The 13,632-nt window shown below is 38.9% G+C and overlaps 1 protein-coding gene across 1 annotated transcript in view; it reads left to right on the top strand.

Annotated features, from left to right (window-relative positions):
• The first annotated feature begins 548 nt into the window (after positions 1 to 548).
• Positions 549 to 13,632, top strand: part of Rars1 (arginyl-tRNA synthetase 1) — a 29,752-nt gene continuing 16,668 nt past the window's right edge. The window contains exons 1-8 of the mRNA XM_027938710.2: positions 549 to 630; positions 2,335 to 2,469; positions 6,186 to 6,374; positions 7,804 to 7,912; positions 8,714 to 8,814; positions 9,270 to 9,391; positions 10,725 to 10,845; positions 12,973 to 13,102. Coding sequence (XP_027794511.1) covers positions 586 to 630; positions 2,335 to 2,469; positions 6,186 to 6,374; positions 7,804 to 7,912; positions 8,714 to 8,814; positions 9,270 to 9,391; positions 10,725 to 10,845; positions 12,973 to 13,102 — 952 coding nt within the window. The 5' untranslated portion in view covers positions 549 to 585. The remainder of the gene's footprint in view (positions 631 to 2,334; positions 2,470 to 6,185; positions 6,375 to 7,803; positions 7,913 to 8,713; positions 8,815 to 9,269; positions 9,392 to 10,724; positions 10,846 to 12,972; positions 13,103 to 13,632) is intronic.

Genomic DNA, 13,632 nt, shown 5'->3' with positions numbered 1-13,632 from the left:
AAGCTGAGAAAATATATTTAAAAGATTTTAAGTCAAAAGCACCTGCTCAGAGAGGCTTTCTCTGACCCAAATCAGTCCATCACATTACTTTCCTGCCAATTAAAAACTGGGCTTGTCACTTTCTTTACTAACTCTCCACTCTAACATGTAGTTCCCACGAGGGCGAAGTCTTCTTGTTTTCTCTATATCCGCAGAGCCAGGAAGAGCATCAGACACAGTAATATGCACAATAAATGTTCAGTGAATGGATGGATGGGTTTATTAATTCTGTGCCCACTTCGTAGAGGAGCAAAATGAGGCCATTGAGAGACAGAGGGTCTACATAAGTACCTATGATCGAGACAGCCCAAGCACAGAGCAGCTTGGGTCGGACTCCCCTAGAATCCTCTGCCCTAGCCCCCAAATGCCTGGCCAGCCCCACGCTGTCATCTGCTCGCAATATCGCCTGGGTCCCGCCAGGGGGCAGCAGAGATGGCGGCCCTAGAACAACTCAAGCCCTGGGGACTAGGGGAGGGGTTTCCGCTTCCGGGCGCCGCTAGCTATTTCCGCTTCCGGCCACTTGGCTTGAAAGGCGCTGACGGTAGGATGGACGCTCTAGTGGCTCGGTGCTCGGCGCGGCTGCTGCAGCAGGTCTGTAAACTTGGGACCTCGGAGGGGAGGAAGCAGGCCCCGACTCCTGCCGGAGTGGCGCTGGTGGTGCGGCAGCGAGGCGGGGTCTCGGGTCTCTGACGCAGGAGTCCAACTCCCGAATCCCTGGCCTGCAATGCCAAGGCACATGCTTTCCCCGGTGACTGTTTTCTGTGGAAGAAGGAAGGGGTGGGAGAGGCGAAGACCAATCATTCCAAGGCTTGTGTGACCGTGACATTCTGAGACGTGGCCGGCCTTGCACTCCCGGACCTCCGCGGTCCCTCCACCCCACGCACCTGTGCCGCCTTAGGGCACGCGCGGGGCGGGGCAGGCCGGCTGCATCCGGCTGTGCGACTCTGCCTGGGTGCTCTAACAAGCAAGAGGATTCCTGAGAGGGTCCTTACGTGGTTCATATTAATAAGCTGGGGTTTGCTTTCTGCCTTCAGCATTCGTAGGGGGAAAAAAAAAAGAGTCACAAGTTATAAAAGCCAAAGTAGGTCCTGCTTTATTAGCTTTTATGTCCAGGTGGGAAGAGGCAATAAGAGAATCGTTACCCGTTCTCTCCTATTACAGGAACTGCTTTGTGCCGATTCAGCAATCACAGAGTACAGGTTGGTCAGGGAAATGGATAAGCTCCTTGCTGTTCTGAGCCATATGTTTATTGCTTTGGGGACATAGGGCTGCTTCACTGGTTTGTGATAAGATTCATAAAGATAATTTCTTAGAAGTGCCCAGCACCTGGAACAATGTATGCTCATTTATGCCAATTATTTTTTTTTGGAGGGGGGGGGTGTAGCTTTCCTTAGTATCTCTTCTGAAATTTCAGGTGAGAACTCTTCCCCTGGATTTTGCAGTTAACTTAGAAGTTTTTTTAATTCAGAATTTTGCTTTAGTTTTTGGAGTTAATGTACAAAGTTAATGTACAAAACCTGGCCTAGGACTCAAGTCACTGAAAATACAAGCAAAAATGGGAAAATTACTTAGTCCCAGAAAGGATAAAAGGTGACACATGAGCTATTTCGAATTTGACCGAAGGTGTCTTGCAGTGCTTCGAATCAAATGATACCAGGAAAGTGCACCAGATCCCCAGTTGAGGGCAGGGTGGCTGCAGGGCAGGTGTTTGGGTTTAAGAGTATCAAGTCATAAAACTTAGAAACAGAGGCAGGTGGATCAGCCAGAAAGTTAGCTAATACTCTAACAGGGTGGTTTGTTGAGATGAAGAAGGAACTAGGGATGGGGCTTATTCCATTCTTTCCTTTTGAGGTACTGGGATTGAACCAAGGGTCTCATGCACACTTAGACAAGAACTCTGCTACTGAGCTGCATCCACAGCCCTTATTTTTCATTTTGAGCCAGGGTCTTGTCTTGCTAAATTTCCCAGACTGGCCTTGAACTTGTGTTCTTCCTGCCTGAGTGTCCTGAATAGGTAGGATTACAGGTGTGAGCCATTGCACTCCTCTTATACCATAATATTCTTGAGTATTCCTGGTTCTCCTAAAGTACACACTTAGTTTTATCTTATCAAGGATAATATGCAAGAGTTTCAGAGAAGGGAAAATCACAATTTGTCAAAGAGAAAATCCATTCTCATCATCTCTGCCTTGTCTTGTGTAGAAGGGAAATGAGGAAGTAAGTTTATGGTCCAATTTACTAGATTGTGGAAACCATCCATCAAACTGGACTGAAAAATTACCCTTCCTTTTATAGGAAAAAGAGATTAAGTCTCTAACTGCTGAAATTGACCGGTTGAAAAACTGTGGCTATTTAGAAGCTTCTCCAAATTTGGAACAGTTGAGAGAAGAAAATTTAAAGTTGAAGTATCGACTGAATATTCTTCGAAAGGTGAGTACTCTGGGTGTTTTGTTGTTGTTGTTTTGTGTGTGTGTTTAAGATTTTTATTACTGAAGATTCTGTAATGTACCCTATGGAAATCAGATAAGGGAAAATAGAAATCTTGTGCTTTTCCCTGCATTAGCCAAGCTAGAACTTGGTGCTTATAATGAAGAAGTTGGTATGGTCATACCCTTCTAGGACCCTTCAGAATGTTTCACCATACAAATGTTTAGGTAGCTTAAAGATTTAAGTATGGTTGAGATGTTTCTTTCAACAGCTTATGCCTGTGTGGTTTTTCTTTGTTTGTTTTTAATAAAAATATGTTTGGTTTTGAAGCCTCTGCCAGTATCATAAAGGAGATATTTTAAAATATACCCACATACCTTCTCTACCCCGAGTTGTATTTTTACAATTTAATTTTTATATGTTTTCAACATGATTTGGGGGTTTTCCCACTTAATATTTCAAATATTTTTTTCCATGAATCTTGTGTTCTGTTTATTTAATGGCCTCCTAACCTAACAATGATTATCAGTTTAAAAAAAGCTTGTTTCAAGTTTTTGGCCTGCTTTCCACGTTTCCTGATGACACATCCCAGAGTATGGAGTATGACCTCATTCTGTAATTGTTTTCCTATATGTGGGTATTGGTTTCAGACCAGCTGCATGGGCTTTACATCTTTTTTTTTTTTCCCCAAAGAGGATTGTGCCTATTCACTTTATACTCTGCCTGCCCAATTCCTTGGTCTTTTATTGCTGTGCTTGAAAGAGCTTTGTCCTTGAATCTTCTCAAATCACATATTACTTTTTCATGGAATCCTCTCCTACAAAAATTCTTTCTGTGTTTATCATTTGTTCTGCGTTTATTTATACTGAATTCTCTTATATTTTTAATTAAATATTGTGTGCTAAAGTAAAGGAAAATATTCAAAAGGCAGTCTGTATTCTAATGCACATCTCTAACAAATTAGCACTGATGTGCAGATGGGAGAATGCTTGCCGTGGTTCACATCAGCTAAACAAGGTACAACAACACAACTGGAAAGAGCAAGCCACAGAGGAATACAGTACTCTGTGTGATGACCATTCACCCTGCCTGATTCACTTGGCCACATGCTGTACCTTGAAGCATTTATGGGATGGATGGGAGGCACTTTATCCTTGTTATCTCATTAACTTAGCACTAGCCTTGGTTTTCCTCATGCCTGCTTCCATTGAGCTGTCAGTATCATTTTTTAAGATAAAGTCTCATATGTAGTATTTATTTACTAGTTATTATGGGTGTCTTTCCCACTGATGAGTTTAAGATTGTTATGATAGTGCTATTGATGGATCACATAGATTTTGAGTAATCTGCTTTTAATCTTAATTTCCTCAAAAATTCTTATTTTAGGATGTAATTTTTACATAATATGAAGTTTTTCAGAATGTTCATTTCAAGTTATAAGAAATGTTCCTAGCATGTGATATTTGTTACGTTCATTGAGTTTACCATTTTGAAGGAGAAAAAACTTGGACATGTGAAACAAAGTGTTACATTTATTTTAATCAGATATTTTCATGGTTGCTGAAATCAGTGGTTATTATGTATGTTTTATGTATGTACACACCTTTAGAATATGCATGTATACCAATACCCCTATCTTTTAAAATATTTACATTTATTATAGTAGATTTGGGGTCTTAAGAGCATAACTAAATAACTTAGTGGTTTCCATAGGAAATCTTTAGATTGTGAAAAGCATGTCTTTCTTTTTTTAAAGATCTTTCATAGTGGGTAGTTAACTATTGATCAACCAAAATTTCAAAATCAGATCTTTTTGTGAATTTAAAAATATTTTGCCAGGCGTAGTGATGCATGCCTGTAATCCCAGAGGCTTGGGAAGCTAAGTAGGAGGATCTCAAGTTCAAAGCCAGGCTCAGGAATGGCAAGGTGCTTTGCAACTCAGTGAGACCCTGTCTCTAAATAAACCCAAAATAGGAGTGTTCAGTGGTTGAGTGCTCCTGAGTTCAATCCCTGGTGTGTGTGTGTGTGTAATTTCTTCTTAGGGTAGAGAGAGGGTGATGAGAGTATGTAGAACTCACACTCTCCATTCCAGTACTCCATTTGAATCTTGGCTTTGCAGTTTATTCTTATCTTTGACAAATTATTTAATTTCTTGTTCACATATAAATAATGATAATAGTAAACTCATTGTTGTTGTGTAGATGGAGTAAGATAACAAAGCACTTAGCTCAGGTTTTTATATAAAAGCTTATAGTCTGTTACCATTACTCTTTCATACTTTGTGCATGGGTGTGTGTGTGTGTGTGAAAGAGAGAGAGGTGCAGTGTATAATATTACGGATTGAATTCACGGCCTCTCTTCTAGGGAAGTGTTCTACATCCCCAGCCCTTTTATTTTTATTGAGAAAGGTCTGACTAAATTATATAGAGTAGCCTTGAACTTGAACTTGTGATCCTCCTGCTTTAGCTTCCTGAGTAATTGGGATTACCGTCTTGCCCTGACCTCTGTAGATAATTTGGTTAACGTAAGTGTTTCCATTTGTATTTTATGTGTTCATTCACATGTGTGGGAGGCAGGTGCTGGAGATTGAACACAGGGCCTTGCATAAACATGGTGGGCAAACAAGGTTTGTATTTGTGAGGTCCATCCCCATTGCCTTTTTTTTTTTTTTTTTTGGCTATGTGATCACAATATGTTGCCCAAGCTGGCATTGAACTCCAGGACTCCATCCTTCTGCTTCAGCCCCATTAGTAGATGGGACTATGGGCACATACCACTATGCCAGGTTACTCACTATTTTTTCCCTCAGTACTGAGGATTGAACACAGGAGAACTCCACTGCTAAGCTACACCCCCAACCCTTTTTATTTTATTTTGTTTTGAGACAGGGTTTCACTAAATTGTCCAGGCCTCGAACTCACAATCCTCCTGCCTGCATCCCAAGGTGCTGGGTTTACAAGTATGCACTACCACACCCAGCTTGCTTTTTTTTTTTTTTTTTTTTGATAACCTCTTATATTTCAGGTCCTAGCATTTATTTATTTATTTTTTTTTTTTAAAGAGAGAGAGAGAGAGAGAATTTTAATACTTTTATTTTTTATTTATCGGTGGACACAACATCTTTGTATGTGGTGCTGAGGATCGAACCCGGGCCGCATGCATGCCAGGCGAGCGCGCTACCGCTTGAGCCACATCCCCAGCCCAAAACTGCCTGTTTTTGTGGAATTTTATGAAATTTTTTTCCCTTTTATGCCTTGAAGAAATCAGCATTTTGATGGAAATAATATATTTTGCGTGTGTAGTTTTTGTCCAGTGAGTTTCACTTCCAGTGTTTGATGTGAAGTGATTCAGCACTGGCTTTATACTTCTATTTACTCAGAGCTTTGGAGATGCTGAGATTCAGCCCTTTCTGCCTCCCAGTTTTCTTTTTTCAGGGGAAGAAGAGGTCATGCTAGAGATTGAACCAAGGCCTTGCACATGTTAGGCAGTTGCTGTACCACTGAGCTATGCCCCCATCCCCAGGTCCTTCCCAGTTTCTGATAAAACAAATGTAAAAACTAAGGTCTCATGTCTAAGCATGTCTTGGGTGTCCTGGGATGGGTTTGTCCTACTCCATGTCTCAGCAGATCTCATGTAGGAGACATATGAAAGTTCCTGACAGTATTTGGGGAAATTGTATGATGATATTTTGTTGATACATTTCCATTCTTTTCCCGCAGAGTCTTCAGGCAGAGAGGAACAAACCAACTAAAAATATGATTAACATCAATAGACGCCTACAAGAAGTCTTTGGGTGTGCCATTAAGGCCGCATATCCAGACCTGGAAAATCCTCCTCTGATAGTAACACCAAGTCAGCAGCCCAAGTTTGGGGACTATCAGTGTAATAGTGCCATGGGCATTTCTCAGGTGATGTGTTATTATGACTCACTCTGGGTGATTTGATTCTTTTAGGTATGGTCGTCATTACCATTTACGTGAATCATAGCAGGTTGTTGTATCTATAACGAAAAAGACACTTCCCACATTAAAAGTTTGAAAAACTTGAGCTGGGCATGGCGGCACACACCTATAATCCCATCGGCTCAGGAGGCTAACCCGGGAGGATCACAAGTTCGTGGCTGGCCTCAGCAACTTAGTGAGGACCTTTGTCAAATTTTAAAAAGGCTGGGAATGTGGCTCAGAAGTTAAACACTCCTGGGTTCAATCCCTAATTCCAAAAGAAAAGTTGAACATATTCCTAATGTTCTTTAAAAAAATTAAAAGCACAAATTTGAATTTTCAGTTTTATTTTTTTATTGTCATTATTAAGGAGCAGTGTTTGGTACTGTTTTGCTCTGGTTTTTCCTGTTAATCCAGGATTGCTGAGTATATTTAATGACTATTTGAAAGTAATTAATAAAGTTAGCCAATTGCTGGTGCCTAGCATGGTGGGGCAGGCCTATAATCTCAGTGACTTGGCAGACTGAGGCAGGAGGAATTACAAGCTCAACTCCAGCCTGAGCATCTTAGCAAGACCCTCAACAACGTAGTGAGGCCCTGTCTCAAAATGAAAAGGATTGGGATGTAACTCGGTGGTAAATTGCCCCTGGGTTTGATCTCAACTACCAAAAGAAAGACAATTAATACCTAGCATTCCATCAAATATTTGGCACAGTGGTGGTATCTTTGACTTAGGCTTATGTGTTATATTTTTAAACAGAATTCCCCCTCCTTTGTTTTTGTAGTACTAGGGATTGAACCCAAGAGTTCTATACCTCTGAACTGCATCCACAGCCCTTTTTAAAATTTTGAGACAAGGTCTAAGTTGTCCCAACTGGTCTTGAACTTGGAATTTTCCTGCCACAGTCTCCTGAGTGGGATTATAGGCATGTGCCACCAGCCTGACCTAGTTTCCTATTTTGAATAATTATATTACCTAATGTGTCTCTGGTTTATTACACCAGGCTTCTTGTAACTTTCGGCTTTCCGTATTTGTTGTTGTTGTTGAATATGAAACGCTTACTCTAACAAGTGCACACCTTTTTCTGAGAGTGCTATTTATTACTCAAGTCTGAATATTGCACACTTTCGTGACTTGACCATCAGAAATATAAATATGCTAGCATCAGGCTTCATAACTATAGACATACACACATATCTGGACCTTTTTAAGGAAGATATAACTTATTTTGAAGTGGAGATCATGTGGTTTTGCTGCTCTTCTATTCTCTTAGCATTATTGATGCTTTCTGCATGTGATGAGTTTTTTTGCAAAGTACATCTCATGTTTTGTCTCTTATGCATTTCCAAGTAATTTGCTAAAACCTGTTGTGTAACTTTTTATATTGCATTATAGATGCTCAAAACCAAGGAACAGAAAGTTAATCCAAGAGAAATTGCCGAAAACATTACTAGACACCTGCCGAACAATGAATGTATTGAAAAAGTTGAAATTGCTGGTCCTGGTATGATACAAATTTATCCTTCTAATAATTGTATTGATGATAAATTCTTTCTGAAATTGGGGGGGGAAAAAAGAGCGAGAGAGGGAAAACAGTTAAAGTTTACACATTGAGGCTGGGCATGCTCTCTGGTCCAGAGAGCACTTAGTTAGCATTTGGGAGGCCCTAAGTTCAGTCCCAGCACCACCTGGGAAAAAAAAGGAACACTTATACACTGAACAAGATGGGAAAGCACCTTGGCTGCAAGTTAAGATGCTGAAGTTTTTGTCTAGACTTCACTACTAACTGCCTGATCTTGGGTGAGTTTTTTTCTCTCTGTGGTTCAGTTTTTATCGGCAGTAAGAGAATAGACAATGGCAAAAGATTCTCTTTTCTAGGCTGGGGTTGTGGCTCAGCAGTTGTGTGTTCACCTAGCACATGCAAGGCCCTGGGTTCAATCCTTAGCACCACATACAAATAAATAAAATAAAGGTATTTGTCCAACTACAGCTAAAAATAAAATATCAAAAAAAAAAATCCTCTTTTCTGTCAAGAGATGAACAGATTATCTGCTGAAGGTGGAAAGGTCCTGAATTAAGTAGGAAGCTCTCAGGAGAGGGTGAAGGTTTGAAATAGATACTGAGACTAGAAATCACAAGAGGGCTTTAGTGAAAATATTAGGTGATATTGGAATCCTGAAATGTTTTACCAAAGCCTGATGAACTTTCTGAAGGCAACATAAGTGAAATTGGGAAAAATTCTTGGGAGTGACCAGTCATTCAAGATGGGAGACTATCTGAAATTTTTTCTTCCACTGTTTGTTAGGTTTTATTAATGTCCATCTAAGAAAGGATTTTGTATCAGAACAGTTGACCAATCTTCTGGTGAATGGAGTTCAGCTACCTCCCCTTGAAGAGAGAAAAAAGGTATATGTACAGTCTTCTGTTGATGTAATAATATCTTAGAAGTTCATGAAGAGTGCTATAACTAGGAATGACTTTCATTTTTTTATTGACACTTAATCATTAATATTTGATTACAAATGTTATTGTTTCTAATGGAATGTACTTGCTCTTATTTAATGTAATTGTGAAGTAGTATTTCTAATTAGCCTTAAGTTTTTTGAACTTCTCTTTTTTAAACTTCATAAGCTTTTAAAGTAGCTACCTGATACAAATGCAGGCAATACTAAAATAGTAATTTATATAAATAAATTCTGATTCTTTTTCAGTTAAAACTATATAAGTAGATTCAACAGAAAGTCTAGCGTAGTTGAATCATAACCCAGACTGATGTTTAGGTCTGAGTTTATTATTAAATGTTAGTCTGTTAACAGAATAAAATGCTTATACTCCTTTTTTCTTTTTCTCATACATCTCAGGTTATAGTTGACTTTTCCTCTCCCAATATAGCTAAAGAAATGCATGTAGGCCACCTTAGGTCAACTATCATAGGAGAGAGTACGAGCCGCCTCTTCGAATTTGCAGGCTATGATGTGTTAAGGTATGTGTTTTTGCCTGGGAATTTCAAATTTTCTCCCCCCCCCCCCCCCCCCCACCAAGTGTTGGGGATTGAACCGAGATCCTCACACGTGATAGGCAAAGTGAGTGTCCTACCACTGAGCTATATCCCCAGCTCTGGAAATTTCTATAGAAAATGATACATCATAGTTGAGAAAACAATCCTTTGATTAAATTAACGTTTCTAAAGCTTAATTCTGCTTTACAATCACCAATTAAGCTTTTTAATGTATCCTGGACATCTCCTTTGAACTGTTTTTACTTGTTACAGTTTTTAAGACTCCGGGTTAAACTAGGATGAACCTCCTCCATGCACTCATTCTGCAGATATTTCTATTTTTGGTATGTGGGTTTGAACTGGGGACACTCGACCACTGAGCCACATCCCTAGCCCTGTTTTGTATTTTATTTAGAGACAATGTCTCACCGAGTTGCTTAGTGCCTCACTTTTGCTGAGGCTGGCTTTGAACTTGGAATCCTCCTGTCTCAGCCTCCTGAGCTGTTGGGGAGCTGAGGTTGGCTTGCAGATATTTAAGTACAGTGGGAAGCCATTGGAGAACAACCAGAGTTTAATTAGATTACTCTGGGCTGGGTGCCGTGGCACACACCTGTAATCCCAGCAGCTCAGGAGGCTGAGGCAGGAAGATTGCAAGTTCAAAGCCAGCCTCAGCAACAGCAAGGTGCTAGGGCAACTCAATGAGACCTTGTCTCTAAGTAAAATACAAAATAGGGCTGGGAATGTGGCTCAGTGGTCAAGTGCACCCAAGTTCAATGCCCGGTGCGCCCCCCCCCCACCACACACACACACAAAAAGATTACTCTGGCTACCATGAGACAAATAAAGGAAACCAATGATAAATGAGTATCTCATTATCATAATCATCTACTTGAGTGGATCTGATGGTTTGGGATTAGATAGTGAAGAATTTTGTCCATTGTTATTTAGGAACCATTGGTCTAACTTACATTAAACAATTCATTGAAAGTTAAAATTTTTATAATACTGTGAGAATAACCGACATTGATTCAACTATGATTGTCCTAATTCACTAAACAGATTGCAGTCCACTGATAAGAATTCTGCAAATCTTGGTGACTGCTATCTTCAGCTTGTGACTAGGTTTACAAAGTTAAAAGTAACCAATAAAGGCTTTGCTTTTGATGTTTGCAGTCCACTTGAGGAAGTAATCAAGTCAATATTACCACATGTCATGTGCTACCTCTTAAATGTTATCGTTTCTCATGGAATGTACTTGTTCTTATTTAAACATCTTTGTCATTTTGTAAATTATTTTATATTTTCTGATTGGTATTAGGTTAAACCATGTAGGAGATTGGGGGACCCAGTTTGGCATGCTCATTGCTCACCTGCAGGATAAATTTCCAGATTATCTGACAGTCTCACCTCCTATTGGGGATCTTCAGGCTTTTTATAAGGTTTGATACCATTTATCTGATATATTTGTATCTGTCACTTGTCATAATTATCCATTTTTCTTGGGAAGTTCGAAATAATATTTGAAACGACTGGAGCTTAATGGGGTTAAGTGAAAGTCATGGTTTCACCGATACAGAAGTGACCCTCTTGAACTCAAATTACTTAACATGTAAACATGCAAGAAACATAAACATGTAAAGTGGAATAGACGTGTACGTACGCTGGCCCAGCCATAACAATATTTTACCACACAGATAAAAATGAAAGCTGCTTGACTGAGTTCACCTACTTGAAAAACTTGATTCCTGGATCCTTTGTTCTGTTTTTGTAGTTCTTGGGACTTAACACAGGGGCACTATATCACTGAGCTACATGCCTATCTGGATTTTAATTTTTTTTTTTTTTTTTTTTTTTTTTTTTTTTAATTTTGAGTCTTGTTCAGATGACCAGTCTTATGGAAAATTTAAATCCTGCTGCCTCAACATCTTAAATAGCCAAGATCATAGGCATCCACACCCATGCCAGCCACTGCACTTTGTTTTTATAAAAATTGTACAGTGCCGCAGGATCCATTGCATTTGGTTCTGTGCATAGAAAAAAGCTGCTCACCCCTTAACACATCATCTTTGTTCTTTGGTGTTGTTAAAAACTAAATTATAGCACATTATCTATTAAGTGAATATGTTCATTTGTTTTTTTGCAATACTGGGGATTGAGCTCACCATCACTCTACCGTTAAGCTATGTCCCCAGCCTCCAACCACCCCCTGCGTTTTTTTATAAGACAGGTTTTCTCTGAGTTGAATTCGGACTCAAATTTGGGATCCTTTTGCCTCAGACTCCCAAATATATGGGATTATAAGCACACGCCACCAAGCTGTGCAGGGGGCTGTTAATGAAAGTCCATTTTAAATGTTTAAAACATTTTGAGGGGCTGGAGTTGTGGCTCAGTGGTAGAGCACTTGCTTACCATGTATAAGGCATTGGGTTCAATTCTCAGCACTGCATATAAATAAATGAATAAAATAAAGGCCTATCAACATCTAAAAAATATATTTTAAAAACATTTTGAGTATTTTAAAAATACTAAGTATATATGAAAGCTTTTAGAAGACAGATTTACACATCATCCATAATTTTAAAACACCCACAGTGGTCACCTTTCTTTGATTTCCTTGACTAATTCATACACATTTATATCATTTATCATATTTTTGTGCTTATTTAACATTGTACATTTTTGTATATTGCTTTGACATAACTACACATTACTTTGTTGGATTGGTGTAACAAACTTTACAGTATTGCCCTAAAGTCCCCAAAATAAGATTGCTTTGTTGAAAAGTAAATGTTTGTAGAGTTCATTTCTTTTGGTATTTTTTAATGAAAATAAGCAAGATGTTTATTGATATGAAACTGCTACAATAAAATTATTTGGGGTTCTCATTTTTTAATACAATGAGGCAGACCTGTTAATACAAGAAATTATTTGTAATCTATTGCTAAAATTTATAAACTGCAGTAAGGAAAAGTAACTTTCAGTGTTTCTTGAAACATAGGTATATATTAGCAAAAAAAAAAAAAAACAAAAAAAAAAATCTGGAATTATACACCAAAATAGTTTGAGATTGATTTTTGTCCTTCCCCTTCAGCAAGCTTGTATTGGCTTCCAAAATGAAACAATGAAAACAATTTTCTTTTTAATTGAAAAAAATCACCATATCCAAAGTGGAGATTAAGGCACAGAAAATTCAGTCCTATGGGTTCACTACCTCTTTGAACACACAAGGCTTTTGTGGATTGGGAAAGTAGAACAAAAACTATAGTGATAGTTATGTATTTTCAAGAAAATATTGAAAGAATACAGCTGCTTGTCATTTTAATCTGTAAGAGTATTCTATTTCCTTTGGACAGACCTGAGGTCTTTCCATAGGGCCCCATGCATGCTAGTACTTTACCACAGAGCTATTGCCCTAGTGCCTGCGATAATGTAATTGACTTTTGGTAGAACATTTTTTCCTTTGTTCTAAATCTTCACTTTTTCATGGTGTGTTTAGAAAAGCATAATTTTTTTCTCTAGAAGTACAGGATTGGATTCTTATACACCATGCTTTTATTAAAAAACAGGAGTCTAAGAAGAGGTTCGATACTGAGGAGGAATTTAAGAAGCGAGCATACCAATGTGTTGTTCTTCTCCAGAGTAAAAATCCAGATATTATAAAAGCTTGGAAGCTTATATGTGATGTGTCCCGTGAAGGTGAGTCTCTGAGCTTCATTCCTTCATCCTCAAGTACTATGATATAGTTTCCTTCAGTCTTTATTCAAATGGCTTCTTTTTCTGTGTTTTTCCTTACTGTTCTAGGCATTGAACCCAGGGGTACTATACTACTGAGCTGCATTCCCAGCCCTTTTTATTTTGAGACAGGGTCTCAGTTGCTGAGACTAGCCATGAACTTGAGATCCTGCTCTGTCAGCCTCCAAAGTTGCTGGGATTCAGGTGTATACCACCATGCCTGTCTTCCCTATGGATCTTGAATGACACTTCATAAATTTTTGAGAATGAGCTAATAGATATTTTCTTAAATATGTTTCTGAAGTAACTAAGAAGAAGACAGGCAGATGCAAACATTAGAATATAAAACTGAACCAGGGATATTATTCAATAAGAGAGTACTTACCTAGCATGCATAGTGCCCTATTTTGATCCCAGAACCACCAAAAAGAGAGAATGTTATGCCAGAGCTGTATAACACTGTGGAGTGGATTTATCCAGAATTGTGTAGGCCC

Source organism: Marmota flaviventris, chromosome 5, assembly GCF_047511675.1.
Source record: "Marmota flaviventris isolate mMarFla1 chromosome 5, mMarFla1.hap1, whole genome shotgun sequence".
NCBI classification, from domain to species: domain Eukaryota; kingdom Metazoa; phylum Chordata; class Mammalia; order Rodentia; family Sciuridae; genus Marmota; species Marmota flaviventris.
The sequence above is the reverse complement of the archived record's forward strand: the minus strand, read 5'-3'. Positions and strand labels throughout refer to the sequence as shown.